A 27,910-nucleotide genomic window follows, 5' to 3' on the forward strand; every position below is an offset into this window, starting at 1 on the left:
GGAATAAATCCCAATTGATCATGGTGTATGATCTTTTTAATGTATTGTTGAGTTTCGTTTGCTAATATTTTGTTGAGGATTTTTACATCTGTGTTCATCAGGGATATTGGCCTATACTTTTCTTTTCTTGCAGTATCCTTGTCTGGTTTTGGTATCAAGGTAATACTGGTCTCATAAAATGAGTTTGGAATTGTTCCCTCCTCCTCTATTTTTTGGTAGAGTTTGAGAAGGTTTGGTATTAATTTGTCTTTAAATGTTTGCAGAATTCACCAGTGAAGCCATCTGGTCCTGGACTTCTTTTGTTGGGAGGTTTTTGATCACCAAATCAATCTTCTTACTAGTAATTAGTTGGTTCAGAATTTCTGTTTCTTCCTGATTCAGTTTTGGTAGGTTGTATGTTTTTAGGAATTTATCCATTTCTTCTAAGTTGTCCAATTTGTTGGCATATAATGGTTTGTAGTAGTCTCTTATGATCCTTTGTATTTCTGTGGTTATCAGTTGTAATGTCTCCTCTTTCATTTCTGATATTTATATGAGTCCTCTCTCTTTTCTTGGTGAGTTTGGCTACAGGTGTGTCTATTTTGTTTATCTTGTCCAAAAACCAACTCCTAGTTTCATCACTCTTTTCGATTGTCTCTCTTTCTCTTTTTATTTGAAATCTTTCTCATTTCTTAATGTAGGCATTTATCGCTATGAACTTCCTTCTTAGAACTGCTTTTGCTGCATCCTATAAGTTTTGATATGTTGTATTTCAATTTCATTTGTCTCACAATATATTTTGGTTTCTCTTTTGATTTCTTCTTTGACCCACTGGTTGTTCAGTAGCATGTTGTTTAATCTCCACATATTTGTGAATTTTCTACTTTTGTTCTTGTAATTGATTTCTAGTTTCATACCATTGTGGTCAGAAAAGATGCTTGACATTATTTCAGTATTCTTAAATTTATCAAGACTTGTTTTGTGGCCTAGCATGGGATTTATCCTGAAGAATGTTCCATATGTGCTTCCAATAGACTGTTTTGTTTTGTTTTTTCCTCCCCTGTGCTATGTGGCTTGAGAGATCTTAGTTCCCTGACCAGAATTTGAACCCAGGCCCCCTGCAGTGGATGTGCAGAGTCCTAACCACTGGACAACCAAGGAATTCCCTCCAACAGACTTTTAAGAATTACAAGACAATTGAGGAAATTTGCACACTGACTAGATAGGTATTTGATGATATTAAACATTGTTATTTTTAGCTGTAATGAAATATATTACAAACAATGAAATTTGGGTTTCATTTAGAATGGGGTGAAAATGAATTCCTTCTCAATTCTGATATTCTATCATAGGAAGCAGCTCATTGATTATGCTAAAAATTTGTTTGGAATAGATGCTACTATTCCTCATTAAGAAATGTGCTTATAGATATATGGGTTATTTAAGTGTCAAAAACTTTTGAAAAGGAGCTAGCTCTGAACACAAACATATAAATCTTCAGATATGTGATAAGCTGTGGAAACAAAAAAGAAGTCATCGACTATGCTATAGAATGCTATCTTTCTCACATTACTCTGAAAAACAGAGATAGGCTGAGAAACTAGTTCTTTTTAGTCTACTTAAATCAAAACAGAAATACTAGTTCAAATTATTTGGAAAGACCTGATTTGTTCTTTCGGGCTAGAGCTTCTTTAAGCAAATGTGTAAATTCATACACTGAAAGACAGTTTTTCCGCAAAGTACTAATTATCACTCCTAATGTGGGTCTCTTAGAGTGAAAGTGTTAAGTATAATCTCTTTGAATATTCTATATATTCCATATATCTCTGTATATCTGTACTCTCTCTGCATATTCTTAAACCAGTCAATTTAGAAAAGTTTTCAAAAATGAGATTGGATCAGGATATGTGCTGAATTGGCACCTGGGCAGTTAGATTGCTTTGAGTATTCCAGTCTGAGGAAGGACATATTCCGATCAAAGGGATCTGTCCTGTGTCTAATAGGCTCAGCCCCCTTTACCGGGGTGTGAGTGCAGGATCTCCAAGTGCGCAGTCTACACAGGTTGCTCCCAGTTTCCCACGGTACCACGTACACTGGAAAACCTTTGAGAGCTTAAGGAAGAGGTCAGGGTGGAGAGCCCACCTCTAGCTCTGTTCATGGTTTTGCTCTTACGGGTTGGTTGGTTGCAGATTTGTTAGGGTGCCCTCACCTCCCTCTTTATGTTCTTTGCCCTCTTTTCACCCACAGCCCGAGCTGGCTGAGGTAGCTGTCTGGATTGTTGGTGGACCTTCTGGATTGCCTGCTCTTTCTTTCCCCACTTGGAAAGCTCTGCACATGATTTCTTATTTTTCACCCCTTGTCCCAAATCTGCAGGCAGTCAGCTGCCTGAGAAGTTGTTTTGATGAGGTTGATACAGCCCTTCCCAGCTCCGACCGGCTCCTCAGTGAACAGCCTAGGTCAGAGTCAGAAGGAACTAAAAACAGATGGAAATGCCCTAGCTAGTCATCCTCAAGTAGCTGGGTCATATGAGGCACCCGAAGAAAAGTAATAGAGACTGACGTACAGCCCTGAGACCTGCAGGCGCTGCTTGATGGAAAGCCGGTGTGTGATTCTGGCAGCAGAAGAGCAGTAGACACGCACGCATTCACACACACCCATACTGCACACACTTGACCAAGCACTGCAGAACCTCGTGGAAAAATAAAGTGGCAGTTGTACGTCTAGAGTTTGGCGGAGAGTGGCTCTTGGAGGGGCCTTCCTGGAGGAATGATAGCAGGCCAGATCTGGAGTGAGATGCTGCACGTGGACAGGCACAGGGGTGAGGGAAAGAAGGAAGGACTCTTCGTCGTGGCTGATGTAGTGCAGTCAGGAAGGTGAGCATGGTGGCTTGTGGAGTCGCACAGCCCTGGCTGGAAGTCTCACTCTGTTCCTTACTAGCTGGTTACTTTCTCTTTGTTTTCGTCAGTTGTTTCACCTCCAAAGTGGGGATGATGACTACCACAGAGAGCTGCTGAGGGGGTTAAGGAAGGCCATTCACGCAAAGTACCTAGCATAACATAGAGTACCTAGCATAACATAGAGTTAGTGAGCGTAAGTTTTCATTTCTTTCTTCACCTAGGAAATGGCACAGTGAGAAAGTTTGTTTACTCACCACATTCCTGAAGCTCATCTGGTTATAGTTGGGGCCCCTAAGTTTGGCTTAGGAGCCCACATGATGTGGGGCTTCCTGGAGAGCTATGATCTTGTGCATATAAGACCGGGGTGGGTGATGCTGTACTGGGTCCATTTAGGCCAGTGGTTTTCAACTGCAGGTCATGACCATTAGTGGTTCAAGATCCCAATTCTGTGGGCTAGAACCAGCATTAAAGAAACCCAGTAGAGTAGGATATAACCAAACAGCAGATTTGGCTGTATCAGAGGGCACTGCACCAAGTAAGGGTTTCAGTAACATACGTATACGTGCGTGACGGAGTTGCAGTATGAAATGTGTTTCTTACTGAAGGTTGTTGTCAAAAAGAAAAAAACCACCAAACAGGCAAAAATTATGGTGTGGAGGATCAGAGATTTTATTTAGGGAGTTCTGACTACCCTGGGAGTTCAGTCCTTCTGACCAGTGAATTCCTGCGGAGATCTTTGTACCATTTGTAGTAATCTGGGGGTCTGTTGGGGAACGATCTCATTTGACCATTTTTTGCATAAAGCAGCTGGAAATTCTAGTCTGGAATTCCCCACAAGATGCAGATGAATGAGGGCTCCTTGAATGGTTGACCCATTCCCACTGACGTTTTTGCCTTAAAAAGCATGAGTATTTGGCTTCAGGTAACGAGGACCTGGGGGCACGGAGTAGGAGAGGCAGGTGGAGGGGTGAGATGTGGCTGGACCGTGAGGGATGGAGGGAGGAATAAGTGAGTGCTGTAGGATTATGAAGCGCCATTCGCTCAGCAGGTACCTGGTGAATGTCTTCCGGGAGTCAGGCCCCAACTTAGGCCTGAGACAGGCATGCGCGGCTAAAAGGTCAGGCATTGTGCCTGCCAGCACAGAGCATAGCATCTAGTGGGGAAACAGATAAGGGCCTGCCAAAGTAGTTATTTATTTATTCCAATGAGCTATATTTTTTGCCTATTAAGAGTTAATGTGTCCCTGGATATAACATGGCACTGAAATAGCTTTTTAACTGTTTGTGGCACATATATTACTTTGTTCTCTCTTCCTAGTTTCAAAACTAGCTGACAGGGAATGAGGTATTTCTCCCTCTCTGTGCATATACATACACACACACGTGCACACACACACGTACACATACGTACACAATGCTAAATGAAGTTGCTTGTGAGCTTTGGGATCCTGTTTTTTTCAATGGGCTAGTGACTCCCAGTGGCAGAAAGCTCTCCTCACCTACCTCCAGCGGCTGGAAAAACTCATTTCCAGAGGAGTCCTGGGCACCTCGCTGTCCTGGCTGACGAGGCCAGCACTTGTAATTCTGTTTATCAGAAATGCTTTTTGTCATTTCTTGGTAACAACAGCAATACTTGCCCCTTGTGGAGAACATAGATAGCATAGACCTAGATCTCTTTTGTACATGGAAATTATTGTTAGAAACCTCTTTAGAGGTTAATTTTTTCCAGGTTATCATATGTGAAGAGGAGAGGAAAGAACATTTTAAAAAAATGAAGCATAGTTGATTTACAATGTTGTGTTAGTTTCAGGTGTACAGCAAAGTGTTTTATATATGTCATCTACTCTTTTTCAGATTCTTTTCCATTATAGTTTATTACAAGGTATTGAATATAGTTCCCTGTGCTCTACGGCAGGATCTTGTTGTTTACCTATTTTATATATAGTAGTTGGTGTCTGCTAATCCCAAACTCCTAATTCATCCCTCCCCCACCCCCTTTCCCCTTTGGTAACAAGTTTGTTTTCTATGTCTCTATTTCTCTTTTGTAAATAAGTTCATTTGTATCATGTTTTAGATTCCACATATAAGTGATATCATATATTTGTCTTTCTCTGACTTACTTCATTTAGTATGATCATCTCTAGGTCCATCCATGTTGCTGCCAATGGCATTTTCAGTGTTTTTTTCTGGCTGAGTAATAGTCCATTGTGTCTGTGTGTGTATATGGGTGTGTGTGCATAACACTTTTGTCCATTCATCTGTTGACAGACATTTAGGTTGCTTCCATGTCTTGGCTATTTTAAATAGTACTGTTATGAACATTGGGGTGCATGTATCATTTCAAATTAGAGTTTTCTGTGAATATATGCCCAGGAGTGGGATTTTTGGATCATATGGTAGCTGTAGTTTTAGTTTTTTAAGGAACCTCCATACTGTTCTCCACAGTGGCTGCACCAATTTACATTCCCACCAACATTGTAGGAGGGTTCCCTTTTCTCTACACCCTCTCCAGCACTTATTATGTGTAGACTTTCTGATGACCATTGTATTGACAGATGATTTGTAGACCATTCTGACTGATGTGAGGTGATACCTCATTGTGGGTTGATTTGCATTCCTGTGATAATTAGTAATGTTGAGCATCTTTTCATGTGCCTACTGGCCACCTGTATGTCTTCTTTGGAGAAATGTCAATTACGGTCTTCTGCCCATTTTTTAATTGGTTTGTTTGTTTTCTGCTATTGAGCTGTATGAGCTGTTTGTATATTTTGGAAATTAAGCCCTTTTCAGTCGCATCATTTGCAAATATTTTCTCCCATTCTGTAGGTTGTCTTGTTTCGTTTACGGTCTCCATTGCTGTGCAAAGGCTTCTAAGTTTGATTAGGACCCATTTGTTTATTTTTGCTTTTGTTTCACTTGCGAAAGGACACGTTTTGCTGTTACTAGATGGAGGTGGTTTGAAGTCATTGTCCTCTTTCCTCCCTGTAGGAAAAATGCTGTGACCTTTGTTTCCTCAGGCAGGCTAGGGTGGTGTCAAGTTGTATAAACCTCACAGAACCATTCTTGGCCATCTTTCACAATGCCCTGTTCTCTAAGCAGAAAGGACACTGCTGGTGAAGTTTTAGGATGGAGGTAATAAGGTTTGTAAAGTGCTTATAGTTCTGCATCAATATTTGGGTAGTGGTTTATATAGAGCAGTGAGTCTCAACCAGAGATGATGGGTGTTTATGAATTCTCTGGTGGTTTATCCAAACTACACAGACCTGCTGTACAGCACAGGGAGCTCAGTTTGGTGCTCTGTGGCGACCTAGATGGATGCGATGGGGGTGGGGTGGGAGGGAGGTCCAAAAGGGAGGGGATATAGGTGTACTTATAGCTGATTCACTTCATGTACAGCAGAAACGAACACAACATTGTAAAGCAATTATACTCCAATAAAAAAAAATTAGAAACAAACAAAAACAAAACAAGAAACAAACTACACAGACACTTGTAACTGTCATATCCAGGAACGTATCAGATGTTCAGGAGTAAGTGTATGTTTCAGAAAAGCCCCACAGGTAATTCTTACCCTACCCTCTCCTACTCCACCTACTGATGCAAAGGGGAATGCATGTAAACACTGCTCAAAGATACAGACAGTAGAGTTGAAAAATACAAACATGGGAAGCTAAAGGGTTCAGGACAAAAATAAACAGGAGGCACTATTTCTCAGATACATCTTTTCCTGCAGTAAAGCGTCCACTGACATCCCTAAATGTGGCTTCCTGGGCATCAGCATAATCTGAGGGGAGACAGCTCTTTGCCAGAGGTACATATTATCCCCAAAGCTTGGTAAATACAGCTCTGAGCCAGAGCAGGGAGGCTCTCTTCCTTGTGCCACACTTGGTTGGCACGGCTTGGGAGCCCAGTGATGTAATGTGTAGTTTCAGCCCGCCTTGTTCAGAAATCCCAAGCAAACAAGTCCTCTGATTTAAAGGTAAATAGCAGCAATTATTTTCAGTAAACTGTTTAATTAAAAAAAAATTTTCATCCTTTTGGCATCTTATACTTTAGACATGTCTCTTGTAAGCAGCAAATAGTTGGATTAAAAAAAACATTCTTTCAACTGATTGTGTGTTTGTGTAGGATATGTTTATGTACTATTGACATATGTTATATATATTGAATGTATGTAGCATGCATCCTATTATTATTCTTTTGCTGTTTTTGTCCCCCTTGTTTTTGTTATCTTTTCTCTCACTTTTGGCCACCTTTTGAAAAATTTTGATCTTTTCCTGTTAATTTGAAAGTAACATACTTTGTTCCTATTCCTACTAATTCAATATACATACTTAACCAAAGTCTAAAATTGATCAATAAGTTTAACCACCTTCTGACGATTCAAGTGCCGTAGAACACTGAATTCCATTTACCTTGCTCCTGAGTTATGCTATGCCTATAGATTTTAAATATTTAATTTAAATCCATAAGACACCATCGTTGTTTCATACAGTCAATTTTGTTTAGTCGCCCCATATATATTTACTACTTCTATTGCTCTTCATCCATCTCTTAGAATTTTCTTTAGTGAAGGTATGCTAGGGACAGCCTTTGAGTTTGGTGATCTGAAAATGTATCTTCATTCTTGAAAATTATATTTCATGGGAGTAGGGTTCTACGTTGGTAATTATTTCCTCTTAGGTCATCGCATTGTCTCCTGGCTTCCACTGCAGCCTGTGGCATCTTAGCTCCCTGACCAGGGATCGAACCTGGGCCCTCAGCAACGAGAGCACAGAGTCCTGACCACTGGACTACCAGGGAATTCCCACAATCTCTTTTTCTCTGGCTGCTCTTAAGACACTTAGTGTACTATTGTTGATTTGCACTTTCACTATAACATGTCTGGGTGTGGCTTTTTAAAATGTATCTTGCTTGGGATTCACTGAGCTTCTTTAATCTTTCACTTGTTGCTTTCTATCAGTTCAGGTAAATCCTGAACCCTCAGATCTTGAAATATAGCTTCTACCCCATTTTCTTTCTTCTTCTTCTAGAGCTCTGATTAGACATACCTTAGGCCCTTCCCCTCTCCCATGTTGCTTACCTTCTTTTTGATTTCGTCCATTTGTTTTGTGTTGTGTTCGGAATAATTCCTTCCAACCTGTCTTCCCTTTGGTTCCCTCTATGGCTGTCTAATCTGATAATCTGTTTCTGTATTTTTTATTTATACAAGTTCCATTAATCCCTTTTTCAAATCTGTTATTAAAAAGATTTCCTATTCCAAGTAGCCTCAAGCTATTTCATTAACAAAAATATTATGCATATTTTATGTCTCATAATTTCCGTATCTGAAACTTTTGGATTTTTTTGGTCACTCTCATTCATGGTGTCCTGTTTCCTTGTGTGATTACTTTTTGAGTTGCTCTTTTTCCTTAGAATATTATTTTGGGAGTCCTTTGAGGCTTAGGATGAAACAGTATCCTTTCAGAGGATCTGCATTCTGGCCAGCATTTAGGGAATTCCCCCAGTCCAGTTTAATCTAAATTTACAGCTTGAGGCTTTTGTAACATGTACAGGGTGTGAATTTGGGTTGCAACTAGGTGCAAGGGCTAGCTTGCAGTGACAGTTTGTCAGAGGTTTTTCTTAACTCGGTCTGCCCAGAGCTAAAGCAACTTTTCTTGCAGGGCCCTAGTGGTGTTGGGGTAAAGGTTTACTCCTGGTTCACCATCATCCGGAAGTAGCCCTTTGCAGGACCTGCTTTATAAAGGGTCTTTGATTTCTGTTCGCATGTCCCGTCGGGCCCTGGAAACTGAAGCTCATACTCCTCAGGTTTGGTAGATGCCCCGGGACAAAAGTACCTTCCGTACTTGCTTCTCTATTCCACATCCCATTTTCACTTGGATTTTGACCTAGTCATTTCTTGCTGATGTTTGTTAGTTCAATACAAAAAAAAAAAAGTTACCCATTAGTTTTTGTTGGCTTTTAGTGGAAGGCAGTCAGAATTACCTAGTCTGTTTACATTTCTGGAAACAGAATCGTCTAGTTATAAAAATACAGAGAAAGCTTTTGTCAGAAGTTTGGTGTTGCTTGGTTTACAGAGAAGATTCTGCTTCTCCATCTGTAAAAGAGACATTTAAAATAGCCACCAATTTTGGAATCTGCATCAATGAAGTCTGCAGAACCCCTTGCGAGTTGAATTGAAATCACATTTACTTACTTTGCCTTGTTACAAAAACAATTTAAGGTGATTAAAACCTTAAAATTTCTAAGAGCACCAGTAGACGTTCAAATAAAGAGGGAAGGGCATTTGGTAGAGAGCACCCTTAATCTCTGCTCTGCAATTACAGGCATACATCATTATTTTCCTGTGCTTGTTTTTTTACAAATTGAAGGTTTGTGGCAACCCTACATGGTCAGATGATGGTTAGAATTTAGCAATAAAATATTTTTTAATTAAGGTATGTACATTGTCTTTTTAGACATGCTACTGCGCACTTAACTGACTGCAGTATAGTCTGAACATAACTTTTATAGGCACTGGGAAAGCCAAAAGCGAGCCAGACTCGCTTTATTGTGACGTTTGCTTTTTTGAGGTGGTCTGTAAGTGAACCCGCAATATCTCCGACGTCTGCCCGTAACTAGGAGTTCTCATGGTGGAGTCTGTGTAGCAACCCCCTTAAGTTATATGCAAAATGTTTTATTTGCAAATAAGAGTTTTTCTCTGAAGAAGGCCCACAGCTGTAAGCACAGTCTCAGAGGTCTAAGGTCCAAGGAAAGTTATGAACTACTTAAGTACATACAAGGAAATCTTAGGCAAATAATTTATCCTCTTTATATGTTAGTTTTCTAACCTATATTTTGATGAAACAAACACTTCTTGAATTTACTCTAAGGGTTTTCCAAAAAGACAGTAATATGTGAACATGCTTTGAAAAAGTTATCCGTGTTTAAAAAAACAACTTAGTAAAACGTTCTACTTGTTTTTTTTTGTTTGTTTGTTTTTCAACACTTATTAAAGTGTTCAGGGTACTACAAAGGGTACCAAAACACTGTGGAAAAGTGTTCATCTTAATGACATTTATTCAACAAACATTTAAATGTACTGAATGCAGGAGATACAGATGAATAAAACACCATTCTATATTCCTCATGCAGGACCCAGAACCATGGATTGTAAGAGCTGTTTTAGAAATACACTCAGTACCTATGGAGGCCAGAGGAAGGGCATGTGGGGTGGGGATGGCAGATGAGCGAGCTGTTGCATGATTCTTGGGGGTGTTACCACCTAACACCTAAAATGAGTTAGTCAAATGCAGCATAAGTAAGGAGAGGAGTGGGGAAATGGTGTGATGTGTGTGCACGTGCAGGAGTGTGTGTAGGCAGAGCAAGTAGGTGATGCTGGCACAGAAAACAGAGGGCAAGACATGAGGCTGCGTGTGTGGCAGGGGCCAGATCAGGGAGGGTTTTGTGGGTTAGGTTGGATTCTGAGCATTATCGTGGGCTAAAGACAACACCAAATGCTTTAAGCAGGGGACTGAAATGATTCGATTTTGTTAGAACACTTTTTTGGCAGTACACAGCAGCGGGGGGAGGCGGCTAAGGATGTAAAATCTAGTTAGATATGTTTTGTATTGCTTCAGGAAGAGATTTGTGCGCCTAAAGTGGGAGTGGGAGAGAAGACAGATTATAACATTATTTAGTAGGTAAATCAATAGGAATGTGTAATTGAGGACATGTGCAGGGTAATGGAGAGGGAACTCTCGCTCGGGCGGTTGGCTGAACCCCCAAATGAGGTAGAGAATCAGGAGGAATATAAGTTTGGCCTCGTCGTATGTGAGTAGGTATCTGGGTGGAAATGCATCACAGGTAGAAAAGTCTGGGCTAGAGAGAGAAATGCGTGGAGGCTTGAATAAACAGGTGATTGCTGAGAGCAGGAGTGGCTGAGATCAGCCGAGATAAATAAGGAGATAAGCAGGACACGCCAAAATTGAAAAGGTAAGTGTGTGAAGAAGAGCCCCAGAGAGAGAAGGCACCTGAACTGTTCCAGCACAAGATGAAGCAGTTTCAAGGACTGAATTACTAACAGTGGCAAATGCAGGGGAGATCCTCCGGTAAGATAAGAACTAAACATATTCGTTTGACAATCAAGAGGCGTCTGTTTTGTTTAATGAGGGATGAGAACCAGATGGGAGATGAACAGCAAGTGAGGCAGTAAATGGAGAGGAAGTGTACACAGAGTTTGGATATGAAAGGGAGAAGGGCGACTAAGCTGGTGCTATCAGGGAGTGACTTTTTTTTTAAGGACTGGAGAAACAGGAACATGTTTGTTGGCTGAGGAGGAAGGACTAGAAAGGGAGAGGGAGAAGATTAAGAGTTGTTTTTTCCCAGGCTCAGAGTTCAGGCTACTTAGGAAGAGCTAAAAAGAACTAAATTCGTAGTCAGTCCATCAGGAGGGCTCCTCAGCCCAACAGCTGATCCATCCATCTTAATAAAAACTGCAGAACGTCTTCCCTAGTTTACCTCAAAGAAGTAACAGCTCAGTAGGCAATTATAATAATTAGATAAGAAAATAAAGTAAGTCAGGATAACTATATTTTTAATAGTATTTTGCTGCCAACAAAAGAAAGATGCTTCTTTGGGATGAACATAAATCAATGTAAGCCAAAATTGTATTTTTCTGCAAAGATTATGCTATAAACTGGTAGAAAAGTCAATTGACAGCTTATTCTACTCGCCAAGAGAACAGTATGAGCCCTGAAAAGTGGTAAAAAGATCCCTTGTGAATATACCAACTAAGTCACCAAGAGTCCTGTATATACCAATAAGGTGAGGGGTCAGTCAGCCCACGTGAGAGCACGCAGGCAAAATTCTCGATTACCAAGGACCCATTTTCATGTTAGTTAAAAAAAATTTTGGTGAAGTTGGTAATTGGAGTGAGTCTAAAATTCCATTCAAGAATATATTTCTCTTTGCTGGAATAACAAATAAATAAGTTTTAATGGAATGAAGAACTGTGAACCAATTAAGATAGAGTTGTCTCTGGGGGGAATAAATAATAATTAGAGAAACTTTTGAATAAAATAATTTGAGGTGGGAATAACCTGAATAAGAGGTGACCGATTTTAACTGGCGCAGAATGCTTTGGTTTCTTTAAAAAAGAAAATGTGACTCTTAAAACATTAAAAACAAAAATTCAAAAATGTATTTAAAGGCTGGAACACTGGGCCCTATGTCAGTTGAAAGGGGATGCTGCAGCAAGCTAGCAAAACCAAGAAATTTTAAACCGAGATCATTCCTTCCTTCCGTCTATTCATTAACTCAACAAATAGTGCTTAAGCATCTGGTAAAGGACATCAAGCCTTTGGCAATACACAAAGCACTTTTTAATCAGTTTGTTACTCGTCCACGCATGTTTGGACCCTTCCAGGAGGCAGAGCTCCTCCTCTTGCAGGCTTGCCTGCGTCAGCGGTCTCCACTGCCTGATCCCTTTGAGGCTCACACCCCTCCTTGTTGCTGCCCCCTGCTCCCTTCCCTTCATTCACTGAACACACTGCCACCTGACTTAGTTTTCCTCTCCACTATGACTCTGGATGATCTTAATGTCCACCCGTCCAACCCACTTGTCTTTTTAGGCTTTGTGATCTTGTTTTGTCTCCAGTGATCTTCCTTAACTTCATGTAGCCACTGCAAGGTCACTCCTTGGATCGTACTACACCACGAACTTGCTCTTCTCAGATCACTAATCCAGGCATCCTGGTCTCAGGCTAGCATTTTCTGTCCTTCCCAAGCTGCTTGCTCAACAACTCCCAGTAGACCAGAGCTGTCGTCAGACTGTCCATTGGGCTGTCTACTGTCTTCCCAACACTGTGTGTTGCCTTGACGTCCTTACCTATTCAGTGTAAGTACCGTAGGACCCTTTTCAACAACTCAATTTTAATAATTATTCAGTTATTGTCCTTTGTTCTAGTCAGACTTATCTGGCAAAACTCCAAGTTATCTCTATTTTCTGCGCGTCTGTACCTAGGCATCAGGGTGTTACTAGGGAGGGCAACAAAAATAAAACCACAAGAGGCAAATTTTCAGTGTAAGTTCTCAATCACCAACTAGTTGGGGAACTACAGAATGGTGTGGGGGACCCAACACCTCTGGGCACTTTACTCTCCACAATAACTGTTTTAAAACTTGCATTTTCAACCATCTGCCCTGGTCTCAAATTTCAGAGAAAACCAAAGCCTGCATACGCACTAGCCTCTCCTTTCTTCTAGATTAAAAGCACTCTGTCCATCGGAAGCCAATCCTTTGGACCCCATCCTCCTCCACTTTCTTTGGAACCCAGTACCATGCTGATTCTTTTGACTCTCTGGTCTTCCACTTCTCCCTTTTTCCTGGGTCCTTCTCAGAGATAAAGCAGTACCTAAAAAGGGAAAGGGAGACACACTGTTGTCTCATTCTCTCCTCCTTCACACTTCCAACATTTGGGAGCTGTGCAAAGGGTAGCTTCTTTCTGACATCTACCTCCTCTACTACCTGGAAGGGCATGTCTCTAAGCTGCCAGTTATTTCCAGGAGGTCAAATCCAATCGATGCTTTCAAATCCCTCACTCTACTTGATTTCTCAGCAGTATTCAACACCTGTGCAAAAAAAAAAAAAAGCCCTTCCCTGGGCTTCCATGACTTTCCTCCTCCTGGTTTTCCTTTCTTTAGCTACTGCTTGTCAGTCTCCTTTGCCTGCTGATCTGCCACTTAAAACTTTTGAGAGTGCCTATGGTGTTGCCCTGGGCCCTCTCTTCTTTATAGCAGAGATCCGCACATTTTTTTTTCTTTAAAGGGCCATATAATAAATTATTCTAGGCTTTGCAGGCCATAAGGTCTGTCACAACCACTCAACTCTGCCACTGTGACATGAAAGCAGCCATGAACAATAGTTTAATCGACATGGCTCTGTTCCAATAAAACTTTATTTACAAAAACAGATGGTGGGTTGGATTTGGCCTATAGCCTGTGGTTTGCCATGCCATACTCTATACTCTGCCTAGAGAAGCATCCTCTCTTGAGTCTCCAATGACCATCTATACATCACATTCATATCCAAATCAGTATCTCCAGCTACCTAAAATCCACATTTAAATGTCTCAAAGGCATCTCAAATCTTACCTGAGGAATTGTGCTCTTTGCCCCCAAATCTGATCTTCCTCCAGTGTCCTTAGTAAAAGGCACTGCCATAGAGTGCACAAGGCAGAAAGTAAGGCATCCTAGATGTTTCTCCCTCTTTCATTCTCTAATTCTTTGAACTGGAAGAATACCTAAAAAAGGTATCTCTGTAAATGCCATTATTTGAAGCACACAGTCAAATTTAACATTTCACTAATAGAGCTAAACTTTATTTCCATGTTTATTACATGTTTATCTTTGATGTTGAATACATATTAGATTGATTTAACATACAACTTGGGAGAAAAGCTGACATTCTCCATTAGATGGGTTAAAAAGGAATGTAAAACTACAAAATACTTGTTTAAGTTTGAATGCTAAATTATGGCAAAAGAACAATAATTACCTTGCCATTTTTCTCTTTCTAGTTTTCCAAGATGGATTTCATTTTAAAATGTTTTTCATGACAATTTATTTCAAGAAAGGAAATAAGGGATAATCATTAAAACCATTTTACTTTAAGTATAGAGTACAAATAAAGAGTCTTAACGCAGAACTCCTATCTCCTATTTAAAATACAAATAATACTTCAGGATATTATGAACTGAGGGGGACTGACTGTTGTAAACTGCAAATCTAATGACTTGAGCAAACCCACACATGCCATTTGCTTCTGTCTGCAAGAGTCAGGCTAATTTAAGGGTGACACAACAGAGTCCTATTTGATATCTATGTCACCCAGTTTCTACTCAGAATGGGGATGGCCAAATACTAAGTGCTTACGTGATGGAGATTCAGGATTCATCAATTCCAAGTGGCTAAGAGCTAACAGAGTTAATCATTCCATCCCCCAATCTATGGCCATGTACAAGTGTACAGATTTTAGCATTCACTGAAAGTTTTAAAATAAAACTCCTCTAGATACTCTGAAACGGCTGAAATTCACAGTGTATAAAGACTGTTATCTGCAGTATAATTGCAGTGTTTCAGCAAAATCAAAATTATGGGTGGTTATCAAAGTTGTTATTGGTAATAGTTTCTTCTTCTTCTCTATAAGCCCCTTAGCATATTTTGTGAAGAAAGGTGTGTTCTTAATACTCCTACTCTTTACTTAGATTTAAAAAATAATAAATCAGCTTAAAATTATTTTCTACCAGGGATTACAGGATGAAAACTCTTACTAGAAGTGTGAATGATGCCTACTGTTCTCATTAGACAGGTGTTTAGAATCATCTGCAAAATCCCATATTCTTCTTAATAATGCATATAAAAGATGTTTAATAAAGATAACTCGCTTCTAATTAGGTTACTCTAGTGATAAAATATTTTCTCATGTAACTGTTTAGGCCAAATGATTTATGGCTTTTCCATTTTTAAAATTTCACTTTTAATGTCATGTTGTTAAAGCTTTTCTAAATACTCTTCTAATATCAGGTTCTTAAATGAGAAAAAGACAAAAGAGCGAAAAACTCCGTCTCAAGGCACACTCCTTTTCTTACAACAGGGTTGACACACTTTTCTGTAAAGGGCCAGATAATAAACATTTCAGGCTTTGTGGGTCACAGGGTCACTACTGCAGTGACTCAAGTTCTGCTGTTCTTGTGAGAAAGCAGCCATAGACAATATGTATTTATAGAAAGAGTAGTCCGAATTTGGCCTGCAGGCCACAGCTGGCCAATCTCTGCCATAGAACAGAAAGGACATCTAAAACATCCTGGTCTCTAGTCCAATGTGATGACTGACTCAGAATCTAGCAGTTTAATCACTCTAGAACACGTTGATGTTGAACACCGAATTTAGCCAACTTTCCGCTTCTGGTTCAGATTATTCAAACTCATGTCATCATGCTTTTCATTTGGGATAATTTATCTTCATTTAAGAACTTGCCTGAGCATTATTTATTGAGGGATTCAGTTTAAAATTAATAAATGATGTCCATAAAATTGAATATCCAATTTAATTTTTGAAAAAAATGAAAAATATAACAGAATCAAAACATTAAAAATAAGTACACTCACTACCCATTCCAGTAATTCATTTAAGTCATATCAACTATAGAATAGGAAAAATAAATTCAGAAGTGTAATTACTTTAAAATACACTGCTTCCATTTCTGTCAATATTTTACATTTATGTATATATTCTAGAGTGTAAGCAGAAATTCTCTCTAAAAATCTCCTTAAAATCTTGAGGTGCATATTAGAGCCACAGGCATTATCTGACATATAACATTGCAGTACAGGCCTTTCAAATTTGGCATTTCACTGGTACAATACAATGACCAACGTGTATAATCACTGTACAGTGCCTAGACATTCCAGTAAGAACCATTATTTCCTTTAATGTAGAATGATTAATACATATTCTACAAGGGGCAGTGAGGTTTAGTAATTCTATTGGGTATGTCCTGACATAATTTTCAAATTGTACAATAAAACAAACAGCTTTGTTAAGGCCATGTTTTATTTGCTGATTAATGGACAAAAGGCAATGTAATTTATTTTCAAGTATTTTCTTGAAAGTCTGTGCTCATAAAAATCATGAAAAGTTGGAAAGACTGTTAAATCACTGAAACTTTAAATATATCTTACACAATCTTGTTTGTACAAAAATACAAGTTAAATATAAACATAAAGCAATCATGATAATTTTATGCAAATCTGTTTTATGTGATCTTCAGTTATATATAAAAGTTTCTTGGTTCTGTTTGTGAAAAGATCAATACCAGATTGAATTACTATCTATTGGCAAAGGGCCCTAAAAAGCTTACTTTAGCAATTATCTTTTACATGGTTAAGAGCATTTCCTAATTTGAGATCACCTAAACACTGGAAAAAAGAAAAAATGAAAAGGGCAGTATGTCCATAAACCAACAAATAATGTGGCTGAAATGTATCATAAAACACAAAGAAACCCCACACATCTGTACAATAAACATTATGTATTACATACTCACACACACAGGTGTATACGTGTGTGCATGCACGTAAACACACACACACGCACACGCAGGCACGCACACACATACCCAGTCATAAAACAAAGCTTAATGAGGTGTTGCTTCCAGTTCGATATTCAGCTGTGCATTTTTTCTTACTTCATCAAATGAATAGCTTTTTGTCACCTTCCCATTCTTGAAGACAGTATGGAGAAGATCCTGCACAAATATAACAATATTAAAGTTTAATGATATTAGACTATCAAAATTCTTAAGTAATGCTTTGATGAATGAGGTTAGTTAAATACACAGAGATGTTGATATTGTTCAAATTATGAAATGATTTTATTCACAAAGAATGCTGGTAGAGCAGGCATGATCTAAAATGGGATGTAGAGATATTTAACTTTTATGGAAAGGAATGATCTGAGTAGTACATTCTTAAAACAGTTTTCCTTAAAGGAAAAATGAAAAAACCTAGTTGACCCATCTCTTTTTTTTCAGGTGGAAGATGCTTACTGCTTTGGTTGCCCAGAAGAACTATGGCTGTCACTGATAAGCATGACTGACAGATCAGCAAGGAAAGCCTGCCAGACCTTCCCTCATTCCTAGCCAAGACTCAACACCGATTAAACTTCTCAATTTGGAATTTACTAAACTTTCTAATCACGAGTTTTGGCCTTAAAGAAGCAAGCAAGCAAACAAAGCCAACACTGAAAACAAGCAACCAAACCCAGAACAGAAACATAAATTGATTTCTTGACTAATGCACAGCCACTGATTTTAAAAACTCTGTGTATATTCCGGAAGTCACTGATACGTGTAATCCATTTGATCCACACAAGGATAAAACAAAGACCAATTACGAGAATTAGGACTAAATTCCCTTTCGAGTCTGGTAAAGCCATCCCTGTCTCACTAAGGAATTATCTGCCTCTAGTTTTTCCTGAAAAATCCACAGAAGTAATCTACTATGCCGAAGTTTTCCATCTCATCGGAAGGTGAGGAGCATACAACGTTATCTAACATTTTTGTCATTATATTGTTTCCTTTTAATCCTATGTTTTATTTTTTATTTAAAATTTTTTTATTGAGGTATAGTTAATTTACAATATTAGTTTCAGGTGTACAACATAATGATTTATTATTTTTAGATTATAATCCACTTAAAGTTATTATAAAATATTGGCTATATTCCCTGTGATGTACAGTATGTGTAGTTTCTTTTTTTCTTTTTTCTTTTTTTTTTTTTTTTTTTGCGGTACGTGGGCCTCTCACTGTTGTGGCCTCTCCCGTCGCGGAGCACAGGCTCCGGACGCGCAGGCTCAGCGGCCATGGCTCACGGGCCCAGCCGCTCCGCGGCATGTGGGATCCTCCCGGACCACGGCACGAACCCGTGTCCCCTGCCTCGGCAGGCGGACTCTCAACCACTGTGCCACCAGGGAAGCCCATGTAGCTTATTTATTTTATACACAGTAGTTTGCACCTCTTACTCCCCTACCCTGCCCCTCCTCGCTTCCCTCTCCCCACTGGTAAACACTAATTTGTTGTATCTGTAAGACTGTTTCTGTTTTGTTATATTCATTTGTTTTATTTTTTAGATTCCACATACAAGTAATAACATACAGTATTTGTCTTTCTCTGTCTGACTTATTTCATATAGCATAATACCCTCCAGGTCCATCCATGTTGTTGCAAATGGCAAAATTTCCTTTTTTTTTTAATGGCTGAGTAATATTCCATTGTATATATGTGCCACATTTTCTTTATCCATTCATCTGTTGATGGACACTTAGGTTGCTTCTGTATCTTGGCTATTGTAAAGAATGCTGCTGTGAACATTGGGGTGTATATAGGTTTCAAATTAATGTTTTCATTTTCTTTGAATATATACCCATGAGTGGCATTGCTGGGTCGTATGCAACTCTATTTTTAGTTTTTTGAGGAATCTCCATACTGTCCTCCCTAGTGGCTGTATCAGTTTACACTCCCACCAACAGTGTAAGAGGGTTCTTTTCTCCACACCCTCTCCAGCATTTGTTATCTGTAGACTTTTTGATGATGGCCATTTATTCTGACAGGTGTGACGTGAAACCTCATTGTGGTTTTGATGTGCATTTCTCTAATAATTAGCAATGCTGAGCATCTTTTCATGTGCCTGTTAGCCATCTGGATGTCTTCTGTGGAAAAATGTCTGTTCAGTCCTTCTGCCCATTTTTAGATTGGATTGGTTTTTTGGATATTACGTTACATTAGCTTTTTGGATATTTTGGATATTAACCCCTCACTGGTCATATCATTTGTAAATATTTTTCCCATCAATGTAGGCTGTCTTTCTGTTTCATTGACGGTTTCCTTTGCTGTGCCAAAACTTTTAATTAGGCCCCATTTGTTTATTTTTGCTTTTATTTCTTTTGCCTTGGGAGACTAAGAAAATACTACTATGATTTATGTCAGAGTGCTTCGCCTATGTTCTTTTCTAGGAGTTTCACGGTATCATGTCTTACATTTAGGCTCATTACTGCTTTTGACACATTCTGTATCTTTTTTGTTTTGTGTATCCCTGAACTACTTATAGGTGATTTTACTGTTTGTCTTTTAAACTTCCTTAGTATATGCTTGATTTGCTACCTTTACTATATAACTGCCTTTACTGATGAGGTATTTCCTTTTGTAATTATCATGTTTACTCCTATTAACATTTCTTATAAAGCTGGCTTGGTGATGCTGAACGTTTAGCTTTTGGTTGTCTGTAAAACTTCTGATATCTTCAAATCTGAATGAAAACCTTGCCAGGTAGAGAGTATTCTTGGTTGTAGGTTTCACCCTGTCATCACTTTAAATATATTGTGCCATCCCTCTGGCCAGCAGACTTTCTGCTGAAAAGTCAGATTATACAGCCTTATTAGAGTTCCCTTGTAAGTTGTTGCTTTTCCCTTGCTGCTTTTAACAATCTAATTACAGTCTTTCTTGGTGTGGTCCTCTTTGGATTTGATCCTTTTGGGGCTCTCTGTGCTTCCCCTTCCCAGGTTAGGGAAGTTTTCAGCTACTGTGTCTTCAAATATGTTCTCTGCCCCTTTCTCTCTCTTCCTTCTGGGACTACTACAATGCAAATGTTAGTTGCTTGATGTTGTACTAGAGGTGTCTTAAACTGTTCTCATTTTTTAAAATTCTTTATTCTCTTTAGCTTAAGTGATTTCCACTACTTTGTCTTCCAGTTCACTGATCCATTCCTCTGTATCATTTCATCCGTTGATTCCTTCTAGTGTATTTTTAATTTCAGTTATTGTATTCTTAATCTCTGGTTCTTTATATTTTCTGACTTTTTGTTACAAACTTCTAAACTCTCACTCTGGTTAGCCAGTCTTTTCATGAGTTCTTTGATCATTTTTAAGATCATTATCTTGAACTCTTGTACGTGGTAGGCTGGTTATGTTTTCTGACCTTTGAGAAGTTGCCTTTTGTAGAACTCCTCTGTGTCCCAGCAGTGAATCCCTTCTGGTCACCAGAGCTATATGCTGCTCTAGGGCTCCTCCTATGTGGGTTGCTTGGGTCCTTCTGTTGTGGAAGACTGACTACAGCAGGCAGTCTGGTAGATGCAGCTGGCTCCCAGTCTTGTTGGTTGCCAGGCCTTGTGTGTAGACTGCTCGCGGCTGGTTGGTGGGGCTGAGTTATAAGGCTGCTAGCTGTGGAATCCTGGGGGTGTCCCGGGGCTAGTGTCAGCCCACTGCTGAGCAGAGCCAAGTCCTGAGGGCTGGTGTCAGACTGCTGGTAGGTAGGGCCAGTTGCTAACAGCTGGCTGTGGGGTCCAGGGTGTCCTGAAGCTTGTGTTGGCTTGCTAGTGAGTGGGGCTGGATCCAAGAGCAGCTAGCTGAGGGGCCCAAGGTGTCTCCAAGGTCAGCTACTGGGTCTGACTCAGGCTCCTTTCAGACTACTGCTTCTGCCCTGCGTCTCAAAGCATGTGTAAGTTTGTGTGTGCCCTTTAAGAGTAGAGTCTCTTATTTCCCACAGCCCCCTGGGTGTCCCGAAATAAGCCCTGCTGGCTTATCTTCCAGGTGCAGGACCTGCCCCAGGCTGGAGAGGCTGAGGTGGAGCTCAGACCCCTCACTTCTTTGGAAGAACCTCTGAAATTATATTCTTCTCCTGTTGATGGGTTGCCCACTTGCAGGTGTGGGTCTTGACTATACCGGGACTCTGCCCCTCTCACCTGCCTCGTCATAGTTCCTTCCTTATAGCTTTAGTTGCAGATCTTTCCTGGTAGATTCTGGTCTTCCTCGTCAGTATTTGCTCTGTAAATAGCTGTAATTTTGGTGTGCCCGTGAGAGGAGGTGAGCTCAGGGTCTTCCCACTCCACCATCTTGAAACAATCTTATCTGTCCTTGTGTTGCTTCAAATCACACTGCTCTTGCTGTGACATTTTCTTTATAAATTTAACTTTAATCTATTGAGGAAAGGTGGTTCCTATTAAATCAAAAGGTCTAGATGATCATAAGTTGATTAGTGACTCAAATGTTCTCGAGTATCACTCACATACTCTTAAAATCAATGCCTTGTTTTACTCATAGTTATGAGCATGTCTAAAGTGACTTTTTTGTCACTTTGCCAATTCGGCAAAGTCTTGGTAGTACAAGAGTTAAGTGAAGGCTATGCAAAGAACTGCATAACAGGCTATATAAAGGAATCTAATTCTAAAAGTTTTAGGGACTTATATATATTTTTCATTAAACAGAAAAATCATATTGTATTAATTCTGGCTCAAAATCTTCAAAGAATAATAAAAGTAACATAAGCAAAATATGTGATGTGGTATAAAGGATCAAAAGTTAAAAAACATCTAAAGTAATAAGTTAGTGTATTTATGTTTAGTGTAAACCCTCCTCTGAGAATATGAATATTCATGAGTAATTTTCCTCTAAAAAAGTATTTTCTTTTTCAATCTGGTGGCTTAAAAACAGAAATTTTATAACTATTGAGTTCAGGAATATAAGTGTACTTTTGTATGTTAACGAGCATAGAGACTACTTTAGCATACTATAAATGTTTCTAGTTTGGTTGACTAAAATCAGAAAACTTGGTTAAGTCTAGGTTTCACCATTTATTAGTTATATAATCTGAATCAAGTCTCACTGTTTTCACATCTTACACTACTAAGATAACGTAACTTGCCTTTTTTAGTCATTAGAGCTGCTGGGAGAATCAAATGAGACTAAAGAAAACCATCTGAACTGGATTCTATTGTTTTGAAAAAGGGAATTGTCTTTAACAACATTTTAGAATTTGGATAGCCCTTCTTTTATCTAATAAAATTACCAAAGTTTTACTATAACATAAATAGCTATGAGCAGTCTAAGAAGAACATCCTTTAAGTATTCTTAACTATTCCCGTTCAGAAACGATTCACTGCTAATTGGCAATAAGAGTAAGATCAAATATATGCAAACTCACTGAAGCTCACCAATCACTCCCTGCTGATCACTATGTAGAAAACCATAATTTTTTTTGGAATGTTACAAAATATTTCACCCAATGTACGTGAAAGTCTCATATTTACTATCTAGCCATTTCTTGCTTTTCATCATATTTTGGAAGGCTAGGTCAGCAACTGTAAACACTTTTTAAATAAAACATAAAAGCTTCCTTTCTTAATTTGAAGAGTCAACCTACTACTGTTTAAAAACCAAACCAAACCAAAAAAAAAAACCCAAATCAGCATAGATACATACATGACCATATTCTTCAAGGTCTCCTTTTCCTTCCTCAAGTGTAACAAAATTCCCTGCTGGTGTCCTATGCAAAGATAATCGGCCCTTTTTGGACCTTTTGTTGGGATCAGCAACCGGGTCCTTGAAGACATTAATCTGGAATCCAAATTAAGAAAGTTGGAGAAATACAAGACTAATCATCAGAAATGTTCACTCAACACCCATTTAAAAAAAAAAAAGTGTGTACCTAATTTATATAAATTTTAAGGCAGTTTGTACGTATAATTAAACCAATCCACACCTGGCTTTTAGAGACAAGACTCTAGCCTGTTTTGGAGGACAGAGTCCTCTGTGATGAAGAAGGTATGAACAAAATCCAAATCTTGGATATCCTTTCTTGCCAGTGTAAATACTAACACTCCATCTGTAGTAAGTCTTTGAGGTTAACAATGTGACCCTTAAGGTATCTCCTTTTGTATTATGCCTTGCCCTTAAACTGATCTAAGTACAGCACATGTGTGTTACTGAAAAATCAATCTATGTCAACTCAATTATATAATCTGCGGCAAGGGAACGAGGAGTTTACTATGATAAAGCCTTTCCTATTTCATAACCTTTTCCCTTTTGTTACTTTTTATTCTATTACCTTGTTACTCTCAGAAGCAAAGAAGACCTAGAGAACCTAGAGCACAATGTTTCAGGATCAGAAAGGAAGAAGCAACTGGAGATGGCTATAAGAAGAGAAGCAGAAGAGGCAATCCCAGAACTCGCCAAAGAAAGATGGTGGTGAACTAAGGTAGGGAACCAACCCCTGTGTTCTTAGGATCCCCTACACACACCCTTTAATACACAGACTCTCAAGAGCTTATGAAGAGCTAGGGAGACTGTTGTTCAGCTGCTTGCAGCTTGGGTTCCCTTGTTTTAAGGCTACCAGAACACGATTCTAGTAACACAACTCACACGTCATAGTTCACCTTCCTAAAACATTCTTTGACAGTGTTTACATACGTGATGGCTAGGTTAGCTGACATTCTCGTTCAAATATGGTCAACTTTTTGATTCAAAGGTATATACTGAAGTAGTGGAAATGAATTGACCTGCATCATCTCTCTTAAATAAGCTCTCATTTCCCCAAATCTCCATTTTTTTCTGAAGTCAAGTTATCACCCCCTGTCTCTTTTCCTTCTTTGTTTCTGCCTCAAGGTCAGGGGTACCTGACAATACAGTAACAGTTCAGGACCATATTATACTTGGACTATTGTGTTCAATAAGTACATTCAACATACACACATAAATATTAACAACACAAGAGTAAAAGTTCAATGACATACCCCAAGGCCATTGGTTACAACATAACTACATTTAAAGGAACAATTCAGGAGATCTCTTGTTAACTTCTGTAGCAAAGCTCCACCAGAACCAAAGGAAACATTTTCTATGCTCCATTTTTTTTGCTTCATGCCTTCCACAATCTAGATTAAAAATAAGATATAAATAAATAAATTTAAGCCAAGTAATTTGGAAGAGGAAGGAGCTAATTATCCATGAGCCATATTGATGAATAAACCATCCAAAGCTGTTTTATAACACAGTAAATAATAAGATAAGAATAAGGTCTACACAAAGTTACATTCCACTCTTTTCTTTTAAAAGACCCACCAACCCCAAAAAAGGGCAGCCCAAGGGATAAGTGTAGAAGGAGGGGATTTCATTCAAAGTTCCTGAATTTGTGTTGTAGTCACAGTGATTGTGGTTTAGGTTGGGGGAATGGAGGAAATGAGAGGGAGAAAAATAATAGCTATAAATACCTAAGGTTACTTGAGTAAACTCTCATCTACCTCTTGCAGTTACTGCCCAGATGCCAGTAGCACAAGCAATGGGGCCTGGATGTTTGCCCCAAATTACTAGATTCTAGAAATGACACTCCTCATCACTAATAAATCTCAATACATGTTATCACATGTCATATGTAATGGGGCATTTAAAAGTCAACGGATATTGGTGGTAAAACAGTATAAAACACCCTCTCCTGCGTAACAGTTGAGACACTGGCAGTCATCTTACTCTGGCTGGTACTCCAGTGCCGTAAGCAAAATTATGAACTGATTGGGTGTTAAGATTTATCATTGGATCATTTTTGGGAGAATGATCATCTAAAAGCCAGAAAGAGAGACCTATATGAACAGAGAGTTCCAGCAACTAGAATAGTTAATTTAAAAGTTGCATTAATTTATTAATCTACATTATTATCATCATTTGTATTTCTTTTTCCTAAGCAGGACTTATTTACCTAGCATTTGTCTTATTTAACATATTCCATCACTTTTATGGTAGAAGGTGGCAAATAAAATTTAATAACCATTTTTAATTTTATAAGAATAGTCGAAAGGAAGTAACTGGAAAGTCCCGTTTCATTTTATTTAAACAGAACTTTCAGAAGTGATCAGAAAACCGTAAGCAAGTCTAATAGTTTTAAGTGAATCATTAATATAAAGTTGCCATATTCCTCCCAATACCAAAAGTCTCAAACTGACCTTTTATCTATCCTTATTTTCAACCTTGCAAGACACAGATAGATAAACTCCAAGGACCTTCATCTTTTAACAAGCCCACACTTAAAAAAATATCTCAGCCATCTAATTCTCCTGGTATATGTCAGGAATCAAGATGGAAACATATACAATTTATTTTAAAGTGATTCCTTAGGTTGTACATAAACCCAGTCTCATGTCTTTTATTACTATACCTGAGCCCAAAAGTACTCAAGGGCCCTGAATTCAGATTTATTTTTCACTGAACTAACTGTAAACTAAGTATAACTAAAATAATAATAAAAACCTTATAAGACAACACAAAATTAAGGCATGTTCTAAAAAGTGCATTTCAATACTGAAGAAATACAAGGAGTAGAACAAAAAAATGGGGGAGAAGAAAAAAAATGGGGGAGAAGAAATGGAAACAGATAAAGATGGAGGGTAAGGAGATTTGGGTAAAATATATAGAGAAAATAGTTTCAGAACTGTCACCTGATTTTAGGTAAGCCTCAGAAGCACAAGAAGGAGTAAATCACAAAGAACAGTATCACCTAATGTCATATCTCTGTATTTTAGGACCAATAAGATATTCTTCCCATATAGCTTTGCCAAAAGTTGTGAAATTTAGACAATTTAAAGTTTAAGTGAATTTTTCTATTGTTACAGGAAATTATGGAATTAGAGTAAAAATTACTGTTTAAAAATATTTGCACATACAAATCAGAAGGAAATCTGACTAGACATAGCAAAAATGCTATATGAATTTCCTTTTCTTGCTTCTAAAGACTTACTTTGACCCACCTACAGTATGAAGAAAGCAGGTAGCAGGTATTACCCCCTTTAGGTGAAGAGTGCATCTGCATTAATACCAACTATTCATTCTCTGACCATTCTGTTTAAGGTTTCACCAATGCCAGAGAATATCTGTCTCAATATTTAACTTCTTGATCATGGAGTTTAAAAAAAAAAAAGTTCGAGTTCTGAACTGATTCTCAACTTTAAAAAAGAAAACAAAAAGAAAAAAAGGAAAGCCAAAGAGCTTCAGTTTTTAAAGGGAAGTTCAAATACCTGATGGAACAACCGAACTTAAAGAGCTGCCCCTAAGAACAAGTAAGGGTAGGTATAAGCAACGGGAAGCGTACTGGGCTAATGCGTATTCTGATATACAGTACCCTGCCCACATTTCTTCATTTGAAAGGGGGATAAGTATGTGTGAGGGTACCCGCTACAATGGAGGTATGCGTACTAGTTCTTAACTGATACCAAGGTCAGAAACCTTCAATTCAGCTGAGCGACAGGACAACTGCAATTAAACATGCCAGCTGAGATTTCTATGCTCAGGTCCTCTTCCTTGCTGCAGATTTTTCTTCCTTCCTTTTCACATCAAAGCCTTAGAAGAGCTGGGGAAGTTTCTACTTTTCTTAGGCAAGGCAGTTTGGGAGAGTTGGTAGAAGAAACCTCATTTCTGTTATTGCAAGACATCTATTCCAGACATCATTTTCAAACTCTAAATGCATATCGCCACGGAAGTACTGATAGTGATATGCAATAGTTCTTTTATTTATTTAGTTTAATTTTTTTTTGTTTTTGGCCACCCTGTGCGGCATGTGCAATGTCCCCGACCAGGGGTGGAACCCTTGGCCCCTGCAGTGGAAGCATGGAGTCGTAAGCACTGGACTGCTGGGGAGGTCCCAATAGTTCTTACTTCTAAATGAATCTTTGGAAAACAAACTATTTATAATTTGGGTACTGACCTTAATCTAACCACACTGAACTCTTTCAAACAGAAGATTCCATCTGAAACTATATACATTAAAATTTCAGTGCTTTATAGTAGCTGACAGTCTACAGCGTGGTATCGCTGATAGTCTTTAATACCCAAAATACTCCATAAAAATTGAGTTCCTTAGAAGCTTATCCGAGAAACAAAAGAGGAAAAAGTTTTAAGATAGCATAAAACATACGCTATTTGGCTAATAGTGGTAACAGTCAATGTTAAAATTTAGAAGAGGTGACAAACCATTCAATAATTTTTGAAAAAGCACAGATGAATATCATTCAAGTTTCACACTGTTAGAATGAAGCTCCATTCTATTAAAACTGAGACCTATTTGTACAGTGTCAAGACTTTTTGTTGTATATACAAAAAATATTCCTTGACTGGCATTTTCTTGTTTCCTAGTGACACTTCTTTGGGCTCATCATCCAGGGCGGCCAATGAGGACTGGCAGTATGGTTTGGCCGGTACTTCTGTATTTTAAGTTAATATATTTTAAATATACTTCTATATTTTAAATTTTAAGCAATTAACAGAAAAGACATAAACCATCTTAAACACTTATTAAAAGAATCACAGCTGTACTTAAATTATTAATGTGTTCTTTATCAAACTAATAAAAAGGAGTTTAATTATAAGGATTGCTTTATTGAAACTTTTAATATAAAATCCGTACCTCTTGTAAAGTATTAATATCCACTCCATCCCCTTGAATAACTCTAAGATAAGGTGGCAGCAACTTGTAGCCCTTTGAGTTCTCAGTAACAGGGAACTTCTTACCTAAAATATCCAAAACCTGTATGGAAAAATACACAGCCAAACACAAAATAACTAATACTGAAAAAAAAGTGTTAAAGCTTTCCAAAGTTTAAAAAAACCCAAGATTGTTAGCAAAGCAAGGTCGAGAATATAAAAATTAATCAAATTAAATTTTACAATACTATGTATAAGCCTT

At 38.5% G+C, this 27,910-nt stretch overlaps 1 protein-coding gene and 1 non-coding gene across 5 annotated transcripts in view; both read right to left on the reverse strand.

The window, feature by feature from the left end:
- Positions 1 to 7,605: 7,605 nt before the first annotated feature.
- On the reverse strand, positions 7,606 to 7,678 carry TRNAE-CUC (transfer RNA glutamic acid (anticodon CUC)). Its single transcript has one exon. It is a non-coding gene; the product is annotated as a tRNA-Glu (tRNA).
- A 6,824-nt stretch (positions 7,679 to 14,502) lies between these two features.
- NAMPT (nicotinamide phosphoribosyltransferase) overlaps positions 14,503 to 27,910 on the reverse strand; it is a 47,511-nt gene continuing 34,103 nt past the window's right edge. For all 4 annotated transcript variants that reach the window (XM_033439101.2, XM_033439092.2, XM_004263362.3 and 1 more), the window contains 4 exons: positions 27,632 to 27,751; positions 23,976 to 24,116; positions 22,666 to 22,800; positions 14,503 to 17,161 (listed from right to left, as the gene is read on the reverse strand). In XM_033439101.2, the coding sequence (XP_033294992.1) occupies positions 17,051 to 17,161; positions 22,666 to 22,800; positions 23,976 to 24,116; positions 27,632 to 27,751 (507 nt within the window). In that variant the 3' untranslated portion in view covers positions 14,503 to 17,050. The remainder of the gene's footprint in view (positions 17,162 to 22,665; positions 22,801 to 23,975; positions 24,117 to 27,631; positions 27,752 to 27,910) is intronic.

This window comes from Orcinus orca, chromosome 9, assembly GCF_937001465.1.
Source record: "Orcinus orca chromosome 9, mOrcOrc1.1, whole genome shotgun sequence".
Classification (NCBI taxonomy): Eukaryota; Metazoa; Chordata; class Mammalia; order Artiodactyla; family Delphinidae; genus Orcinus; species Orcinus orca.